We start from the raw sequence: 10,813 nt of genomic DNA, 5'->3' as shown, positions 1-10,813 counted from the left end.
GGCCTGTAGAATGGGGTCCTGGTCTTTCCTGTCAAACATACATTACTTACCATTTTCCCAGGGCCCCCTCTGGGCTCCTGGTCTTCAAGTCCCATAACCGTGCTCGACCATAGGATGGGATCCTGGTCTTTCCTTACTCTGTGCCAGGCCTGTAGAATGGGGCCTGGTCTTTCTTACTATGTGCCAGGCCTGTAGCATGGGGCCTGGTCTTCCTGTCATGGGCTAACTGGGTCATCCGACATTCACCCACAACAACAACAATTGATGCAGTGCGACATATTCGTGAAATCTAATGCAATCATCCTATTGCATAATCATGATGCATGAAACATGATAAAACATTTAATTTAAAAGATTAAGTTTTAGTTCCACTCACCTCTGGCTGACTCTGACAATACCGAAGCAGCTGAACTCACTGCTGGGGTCCTCGGTTCCTCGGGTCCGAACCTACACAGGTGGACTCAAATGAGGGACCAAACATACTTGAACATAACTCTAAAATATTCCCCAAAAACCCCCCTAAAACATCCTGAAAATATCACATAGAGATATGCATGAAATGGCTGAACAGGGCACTTTCGGCGGCACCTTCGGCGGCCGAAAGTCCTGGACAGATCCGAAAGTCAGGCACTTTCGGCGGCACCTTCGGCGGCCGAAAGTCCCAGACAGAGACGAAAGTCTCTTTTCGGGGGCAACTTCGGCAGCCGAATGCTGCCTCCACAAAGGGGGTTCGGCGGCCGAAACTCCCTTCGGCGGCCGAACCTGGTTTCTGCCAGAAGGGCAGAAACTTGGTTCACATGAACCCCTTGCCTCCCAAAACCTCAAATCAAGCATATATCTCAACCAAAACATGCATACAAGTTCCTAGGGGCCTCAAAACATCCAATACCCCAACTACAACACTTCAAACATACTCAAACAACACACATTGTTCAAAACATCAATATTAACCCATAACTCAACATATAACCTAACATGCATTTCTACCCATAGATCTTGCATAAAACTTGTTTAAAACACATAAGGAGCTTAAGATCGACTCTTACCTCTTGAAGATCGAGAGGGAGACGACCTAAACTTGGAGATCCACGAAAATGAGCTCCTGAGTTCCCAAAGCTCCAAAACTTGGTTTAAACGCTCAAAACTTGCAATGTGAGTTTAGAACTCAAGAAAAATAGACGAGATTTGGAGGAAGAACACTAGAGTTGCAAAGGGAAGGTCGGAAGCTTGCTGTGGCCGAAAATGGGAGAAAACTCGCCCATTTCGGCTAAGTGCCCCTTTTATAGGTGGCTGGCCAGGCCACGTTCGGGGGCCGAATGTGCCTCCGCATCCATGCAATGTTCGGCGGCCGAACTTGACTTTCGGCGGCCGAAACTGGACTTCCCTAACTCATGCTTTCGGGGGCCTAACGTGCCTCCAAAACGCATGCATGTTCGGCGGCCGAACTTGACTTTCGGCGGCCGAACCTGGGTTTTCCTCCAATGACTTTTCATGCAAAAACTCATTTAATTTCATACTTAAAATCATAAACACATTAAAACATTTTTATAAAAACATGGTTTTACCCTACTAGAGGCTTCCGACATCCGAGATTCCGCCGGACGGTAGGAATTCCGATACCGGAGTCTAGCCGGGTATTACATGTTGTAACTAATATGCATGATTTATTTTATAAATAATAAATTTTTATTTTTTATATAACTTATTTTTTATATAATTTTATATAAAAATATAATAAAGTTAGAATTTAAGTATATGAATAATAATTTTAGATTTAGATTGATTAATAAAATTATAATTTAAATATATGAATAATAATTTTAAATTTAAATAGAAATTAATCTTCAAATAAATTGAACTTTTAAAATAATAAAAATTTTATATTATATTTTAATCACTTTTATATGTAGTCTAGATTATTAATTAAACAATAATATCATTAATTAAACAATAATATCATTAAAAAACCAATGATTTTAAAAGAAAAAAAATCAATTTTATATTATTTTTTTTCTTCTCACTTTTATATGTAGTCTAGATTATTAATTAAACAATAATATCATTAAAAAACCAATGATTTTAAAAGAAAAAAAATTAATTTATATAATATACAAAATAAAATACATAATATATATTATATATAAAAAATACAGATGATTAAAAAAATAATTTTATACTAATTTTGTTTAACAATTAATTTATAATTAAAGAAATTTTTATAAATGAATCACTTTTATTTGTAAATTCTTAAAAAAATACATATAAAATCATAAAAAAAATTATTGATTACAGTTTTGATATTAATTTTTAAATAATAAATATAAAAAATTTAAATTTAATTAAATATTATTAATTTTATATATATAAAAACTTATTTATACACAAACGATAATATAATAAAAAAATAAAAATAAAATATGAAATTAGTTAACTATGTACAATTTATATGAGTTCAGTGTTAATCGATAACCGCTGGATTTCTTTATTTTATTACGAGACCGGGTTGATAGTAGAGTCTACAATCAGGAGACTCCTAAACCCCCGAATAAGTCAGACCCAACCCGTTCATCCTCCTGATCGGACTCCTATTTAAATCACTCAATCAGACCGGTCCGGTCCATTTTAGCCTTGAAACCAGCCCTTTCTTAGGTTCCGGTCATTTTCCCTCAAATCCGATCAAGAAGAAAATATTGTGGGTCCAGTCATTTCACAGCCCTGTCCACTCACACGCCGAAGAGAATTAAATGCTCGCCTGACACAGGGAGGATTCTGGGGTTATCTATACGTACGGACCTGCGGGGTAGGTAGTCCTATAGCGGAAAGGTCATCTCACGTGAGGGAGAAAAAAGAGGATAAAAGGGAGGAAACACTCTCCTCTAAAGTTACGTTTTTTTCTAAATTTATAAAACTCTTATAAAATTCTATTTTCTGGATATCAAATCATAATAGTTGATCCTTAATAATATTCACAATATATCATTGTGAGAATATATTTACTAATGATAATAAATAGAAATTGTGTAACATTAACTCAGAGTTTGACCGGTAAATTGCCTTTTTATTTTTTTTATTATCATCAATAACTTTAAATTCTTAATAACTTTTTTAACTTATATTTTATAACTTTATTTTATAGTAAATTATTAAAATTATAATATTATATATAAAAAATAAATATAAAATTAAATCAATTATTTTTTAATTTATTATTTATATATAATAAATCAACATATAATAATAAAAATTTAAAGTATTTTTGAGTATCTGATCTGACCGAATTTTAATAGAATATATTTAGATAATTATAATTGGGTTTGAATTTAAAAAATAATATCTAAATTCGGATCGAATTTGAATTTTATATATAGAGCAACCAATATATTTTATAATAATATTTATTAACTTTTATATATTTTTATTTAAAAATTAAATTTTAAATATTTTTTTAAAAATATTAAATTTTTTAAATGAAAATTATTAATAAAAAATATTTTTTATATAAATTATTAATTAAAATATATAAAACTAAATAGATTATAATTTTATTTGGATAATATTTGAAACAAATTTATATATTTTAATTATTTTTTAATCGAACGACGGATTTAGAATATAAATCGAATTTTGAAATCATTTAATTTTTACAGTTACCTATCTATTTATATTCCTAATACAACTATTGTTTGCTTTCCACAAAATTGGGCACTTATTTTTAAATAAATTAGTTCTTCCTTGTATTTTAAAATATAGCATATAAATTTAACAAAATCATAACTTTAGCCTGTACTATTTTAATGAAAATAATTTAATTTTTAAAATTTTAAACAGATATTAAAATAAAATTTCTCTTTTTTTTGAAATGGAATAAATTTTCTCTTAAAATTTGTATTAGATTATAATAATTTAATTTTTTTAAATTTCACTGTTTATACTAATTTAGTATTTTTTTAATTTTAATAATTTATAACAATTTAATATTTATAATATTTGCAATAATTTATTTCTTTGAAATTGAATTAATCTTTTCAATTTATAGTTCATAAATAATAAATTTAATAGAAAAATTATATTATTAATAAAATAAAAAATAAAAAATAAATGATTTAATATTTTAAAAAATAAAAATTAAATTATAGATTTTTCTAAATTTCAAATACTATACTATCATTTACCCTTTTAACAAGTAAAAGCAGTTAAAACCAGAAAATGCAGTAAAAAAAATAGTAAAAATATAATTTCTTCTTGAAAAGTAATAACTGTGGAAAATAATTTATATTTAAAATATTTTTTATAAAAAATAATTTTAATAAAATAATTTATTTTTTATTAATATTATAGTAATTTATATATAAAAATATAATAAAACTTTTAAAATATAAAATAAATATTTCTTTCTATAAAATGATTTAAAATTTCTTTTTATTAAAAAAATATTTTTTATTTATTTATTTTTTAAGTGCTAAATAAAGATATAAAGGGATAGTATCTGAAAAATTAAAATATTTAAATCCGGTTATATTAATAATACTCATTTAAATTTAATTATTATTATTTAAATAAAATTTGACCGATTTAATTTTATTTATTTTTATTAATAATTTATATAAAAAATATTTTTTATTAATAATATTTATTTAAAAAATTTAATATTTTTTAAAAATATTTTAATTTTAATTTTTAAATAAAAATATATTAAAATTTTTTATAAATATTATTATAAAATATATATATTTATATTAAATTAATTATTTATATAAATAAAATTTTAAATTCATCACGGTATTCATCTCAAATTTATCTTATTAGAATTCAATTTATCTCATTAAAATTATCGAAATTCAATTTATATTCAATCGGGTTATTAGAATTCAATAAATAAATTTAAATTCAATTTATCTCATTAAAATTCAATCAAATTATTAGGATTCAATTTATATTCAATCGGTTTTAAACTCATTGTATTAGGACTCATGGAATTCCAAACTATCTTATTAGGATTTAATCCAATCTGGCCATCTCTTTTTTTTTTTTTAAATAACAAGAAAACTTCATTAATTCAAAGAGAACAAAGAAACAATATGAGGAGGAGGGATATCAATCCAAACTCCTTAACCTGACTCAGAATGAGTCGATGTTGCTAGAACACGAGCGACATCATTCGCAGATCTATGAACAAAAACACACTTTGCTTCCTCATAACTAGATAGAAACAGTTTACAATCTTGAACCAAAAGGCCAAAAGACGATAAATCATCTAACACAATTAACTGACATCACAAGTACCTGAGCATCCAATTCGAAAAGAACCCGATCACATCCACACTCTTTAATTCAGCTCAATACTTTCCGGAATGTTATAGTTTCAGCACACTTTGCATCCATCTGACTATAAAAAGAGCCTGCTCTAGCAGTTACAAAACTTCCATCATCCTTCCGGATTACACAACCGAAACCTACCGAATCTCGTTGCAAGTTTAAAGAGGCATCAATGTCAATAAATAATAAAAATATTTTATAAAAATAATATATTTTATAAAATAAATAGAACCTAAAACAGACACTAAAAAGTTAAATTTATTTTTAATTAATTTAATTATAAAATATGAAAACAATAAAACAACTCTTTCCAAATAATTCTTTTCATTGACATCTAAAATGACTTTTTTTTAAAATAATCAAACTAAGAGTGTCACCCATAATTAATATGGGAGGTTGCGGTTCCACTATTTCTGCTCGATCAGGTGCTGCTTACTGCTGAGTGTTGATGATGAATTCCCGTTCAAAAGGGTAAACCCTTTTTTCATAATGAGGATGATAATTTTGACTTGCCATTATATTTAAACATAATAAATTATATAAAATAATTCAAAAGTTGTAATTTCCCATGAAAAAGGAGTTAAATGACAGCCGTTTTCCACCTTCTAACAAGGTGTGATTGACAACCGCTGCCTTAAAAGAGTCGCATGTAGGAAAGAACCAAAACAGATGTCGCTGTGCATGTTGCATGGGAGCTCAAACATGGCCACGTTCTTTCTTCTTCTTATACAATCACATGGATTCTGATTCTGAACTCACCAGATTAAGGCTATTAAAGAGAAAATATTTCCAGCAAATATGAAGATAAGACATGTCAATTCACTTGTTGATATTATTAATAAATGTATGTGCACTGATATATTTTGTTAATAATTGATGATTTATCAAAAATTAAATTTTATTATAGTACATGCAACCATTTTCTAATTTTAATTTTTGAAATTTTTTTCTAATTTTAATTTATTTAAATAGATAATTTTAACAAACTACAGTATTTTTATAAACTTTTCCATCTTAGAAGAAGAGAAGTACAGACACTTTATTCAAGGGAACGAAAAAACCACCATAGTCCTGCATCAGTAACACAGCTTCAAAATAAAATCAAAATGAAAATCCAGCAGCGGCCATGGATGCATGATCAAGAAGACTGGCGACGACGAACATCCTGATTCCTTCCCCAGAAGCGGATGCCAAACTGCAACTCAGCAGCAGCAATCAATAACTCAGCAGCTTGCTGTGGAGTCAAAAATTCCACCACCTTCCTCACTGTTCTCAGCCTCAGATCATCAGCTTTCTGCACTATCATCACCAACAGGCTGATCTTCTCATTCATCTCCGAGCACGTAGACCTCGTTAACTCACTTGCACCATCTTGCCACTCTGCTAATTCCTCCGTTATTGCATTCTCTTCTTTCACCGTCTCGCACTGCAGCTCGCTTACTCTCCTGCACCACCCACCATTAATTTATAGTTCCGTAAGAAATTAAACAGAAGGGTTTAATTTAATTACCTAAATTGGTTGGGAGATAGGTCACCGAGATCTCCAGTCTTGATCCCTCTGAGAATATCAATTATGTGGGACTCGAACATTATACTGGATTCTGTATACACAAGGTGAAACAAGGTGGTGGGTCGCCACCCAGCGATCCAGTGGAGTGACCGCTCCAGAGAGGACGCCCAAGGGGCAGTGAACACTCCCAAAACGTCGCACTCTGCTGCCACCGACTTCGCCCTGTAGTATTCAGCATAGTGATTCATGAGTTTGTCGACGAGGAGACACATACGGGTGGCATCCTCCTGGTTAGTAGGAGGCTTTGGGGCTTTGCTCAGTTGATTGACCAGGTGGTGGAGCTGGTCGTACCATGTCTCGTAGAAGCGGCCGAAGCTGGTGGTGGCGCTACTCATGTTTGGTAGTGGTGAAGCCAGAGATTTCCTCTGATGTTAGTTTTTTAATTTTTGCATATGCTTAAAGGGGGAGAAAGGACTGCTTTTTAAGGACGAGTGGAAGAGTGTAGCAGCATACACTTGGAAGAGATGAGAAGTTTTTTTGATTGGAAAATAATACAGGGTTTAAAGAAAATAGGTGGAAATGGGAGTTCAAGATTTGCTGTGCACTAGAAGCTTTTCAAAGTCTGTTTGAAAAAAAATAAAATAAAAAATATATATATATATATATAAACAGATTTATTAAAATACTAAAATATTCTACACAAATTCAAGCACTTATTTATTTTTATACTTAAATAAATACATAAACGTATAATAAAGTTTTTAAAATGTAAAAAGTTATTTTTTAAAAAAAAAATATTTTCTATAAAAAGATTTAAGATTTCTTTTCATTAAAAAAATATTTTATATTAATTAATTTTTAAATTTTAAATTAAAAATATAAATAGGTAAAGATAATCATAAAAATTAAAATATTTAAATTTGAACTCTATTAACAATGTTATACATTAATTCGATTATTATTATTAATAAAAATTAATTTGTTTAAATTTATATATTTTAATTAATAAGTTATATAAAAATATTTTTTATTAATAATATTTATTAAAAATTTAATATTTTTAAAAAATATTTTAATTTTAATTTTAATTTTTAAATAAAAATATAAATTTTTTTTATTAATATTATTATAAATATATATTTTTATATTAAATTAATTATTTATATAAATTTTAACCCTTAATCTATAAATAAAATTTAAACTTAATTTAAATCTATTATAAATATTATTTTTTAAATTTAAATTTATTCTATTAAAATTTTATCCAATTAAATATTTAAAAATATTTAATTTATTACCATTTTATTGTAAAAGTTAATAAATATAAAAAGTATATTTATAATAATATATTTTATGAAATAAATAGAATTTAAAATATGAATAATTGATAATCTATATATAATATAAAAAAAATGTTTTATATATTATAGGGTTTAATCTGATAGTAAGTGCATCTGAATAAATCTGAGAGGCACGAGGTTCAACTCACCCAATCTCGGACAGCCTAGCCTAATTAAAAAATAAAAGAATAATAAGTACAAATATAAATAATTAAGATCCATAATCCTTATCATTCTCACTACTATACATGGATTCATAATAAATAACTACCCACTACTGAATTAGTGATGGGGAATCTGTTAATACAAATACAAAATTTGAATCGTCAATAAGAACACATTGCAAAACTTCAATATATATATTTTCATGAATATTTGAAGTGCTTTCTTCAATCTCTTGGATCTCAACTTTGTAATTGGTTCTTAAGGCAATATTAGCTCATCATTTTTTGTATTGTTGGTTGTACTTACATCATCCCCTCCCTTTTGAATGTATGGACCCATGATTTATGCCACTACCCACTACTATGCCCATGCCACTATCCACTACTGGATAACTATCAACTGCTAAATAACTACCCACTACTGAATTAGTGATGGAGAATCTATTAATGCAAATACAAAATTTGAATCGTCAATAAGGACACATTTGGCCTAATTAACTTAGAATAGTCATATTGTTCTTCAATTTCAAAATTAACTTGCAAAACTTCAACATCTCTCTTCATGAATCTTTGAAGTACTTCCTTCAACCACTTGGATCTCAACCTTGTAATTGGTCCTTGAAGCAATGCTAGCTCATCATTTTTGGTATTGTTGGTTGTGCTTGCATCATCCCCTCCCTCTTGAAAAGGATTCGTCCTCGAATCTGTACTAAAATCAAAAGGAGACAAATCAAAAACATTAAAAGTAGCACTTACACCAAACTCACCTTGCAGATCAATTATGTATGCGTTGTCATTGATCCATTCCAGCACTTGATATGGTCCATCCCCTCGTGCATCGAGTTTTGATGTCCTTTGATTCGGAAACCTCTCCTTTTGCATATGGATCCAAACCCAATCACCTGGTCTGAATACAACTTTCTTGCGACCCTTATTGGCCTGTTTCTCATACATCCTGTTACGCTTCTCAATATGCTCGCGCGCTTTCATGTATATTGATTTAACCATTTCAGCCTTCGCTTTTCCATCTAAATTAGACAACTCGTTCAAAGGTAAAGGCATTAAATCTAATACAGTTAATGGATTAAAATCATACAAAATCTCAAAAGGTGAATAACTAGTAGAAGAATGGACAATGCGATTATAAACAAATTCAACATATGGCAAATATTCTTCCCAAGTTTTCAAGTTCCTACCCACAATAGCACGAAGCATAGTTCCTAAAGTCCTATTAACAACATTAGTTTGGTTATCTGTTTGTGGATGACAAGTAGTAAAAAATAAAAGTTTAGTACCCAATTTTTCTCATAAAACACGCTAGAAATGACTAAGGAATTTAGAATCCCTATCAGAAACAATAGTCCTAGGTATACCATGTAAACAGACTACTTTCCTGAAAAACAAATTAGCTATATTCGTTGCATCATCAGTTTTATGACATGAAATAAAATGTGCTATTTTACTAAAACGATCTACAACAATAAATACTGAATCTCTACCTCTTTTTGTTATAAGTAAACCTATCACAAAATCCTTAGATATATCAGTCCAAGGTTCAGTAGGTACAGACAAAGTAGTATACAACCCATGTAGCAAGGACTTAAATTAGCCTGTTTACATGCAAAACATTGAGCACAAATTTTCTCTACATATTTTCGCATATTAGGCCAATAAAAGTGTTTATTCAACATGTCTAAAGTCTTTTGCACACCAAAATATCCCATTAACCCTCCTGAATGCGATTCTGTAACAAGCAACTCACGCACTGAACAATTGGGTATGCATAATTATTTCTCCCTAACAATAAACCCATCATGCAAATAAAACTTGTTAAACACCCCATATTCACATGCCTTAAATACATCAGAAAAATCAGTATGCTCAAACCCTAACAACTTAGAACTAAGCATGGAAATCAATGCGTAACGTCTAGATAATGCATCAGTAACCACATTCTCCTTACCTAGCTTGTATTTAATCACATAAGGAAAGATTTCGAGATACTCAACCCACTTATCATGCCTCTTGTGCAACTTACCTTATCCCTTCAAGTGTTTGAGAGACTGATGGTCGGTATGAATCATGAACTCATTAGGCAACAAGTAGTGTTCCCAAACTTTAAGAGGCCTAATCAGTGCATAGAACTCTTTGTCATAGGTGGAGTAGTTCAAATGTGCGCCACCTAGCTTCTCACTAAAATATGCTATGGTTCGGCCTTCCTGTATAAAAACAATACCAATACCAATCCCAGAAGCATCACATTCGATTTTAAAGGTTTTAGAAAAATCAGGTAACCTTAAAACATGAGGAGTAGTAAGTTTTTCTTTTAATGTGTTAAATGCAAGTTCATGTTCTTTACCCCATTTAAACCCAACAACCTTTTTAATGACCTCATTTAGAGGTCCAACAATAGTGCTGAAATCTCTAACAAACCTCCTATAGAAGCTTATAGAAGCTTGTTAATCTATGAAAGGAACTCACCT

General features: G+C 29.6%; 1 protein-coding gene across 1 annotated transcript; it reads right to left on the bottom strand.

The window, feature by feature from the left end:
* Positions 1–6,328: 6,328 nt before the first annotated feature.
* On the bottom strand, positions 6,329–7,365 carry LOC110610284 (protein DOG1-like 4). The gene is made up of 2 exons (XM_021750137.2): positions 6,827–7,365; positions 6,329–6,761 (listed from the first exon to the last, which is right to left on the bottom strand). The coding sequence occupies exons 1-2, from the start codon at positions 7,219–7,221 to the stop codon at positions 6,455–6,457; spliced, it is 702 nt and encodes a 233-aa protein (XP_021605829.1). The 5' UTR covers positions 7,222–7,365; the 3' UTR covers positions 6,329–6,454.
* Between the last annotated feature and the right edge of the window lie 3,448 nt (positions 7,366–10,813).

Source organism: Manihot esculenta, chromosome 3 (genome assembly GCF_001659605.2).
Source record: "Manihot esculenta cultivar AM560-2 chromosome 3, M.esculenta_v8, whole genome shotgun sequence".
NCBI lineage: Eukaryota > Viridiplantae > Streptophyta > Magnoliopsida > Malpighiales > Euphorbiaceae > Manihot > Manihot esculenta.
This window is presented reverse-complemented; position numbering and strand designations above follow the sequence as displayed.

Excerpts from the sequence above, each read along its gene's own strand:
- LOC110610284 (XM_021750137.2), bottom strand. The coding sequence starts at position 7,221 with ATGAGTAGCGCCACCACCAGCTTCGGCCGCTTCTACGAGACATGGTAC. Across the intron at positions 6,762-6,826 it reads CTATCTCCCAACCAATTTAG|GAGAGTAAGCGAGCTGCAGT; the intron begins GTAATTAAATTA and ends TGGGTGGTGCAG.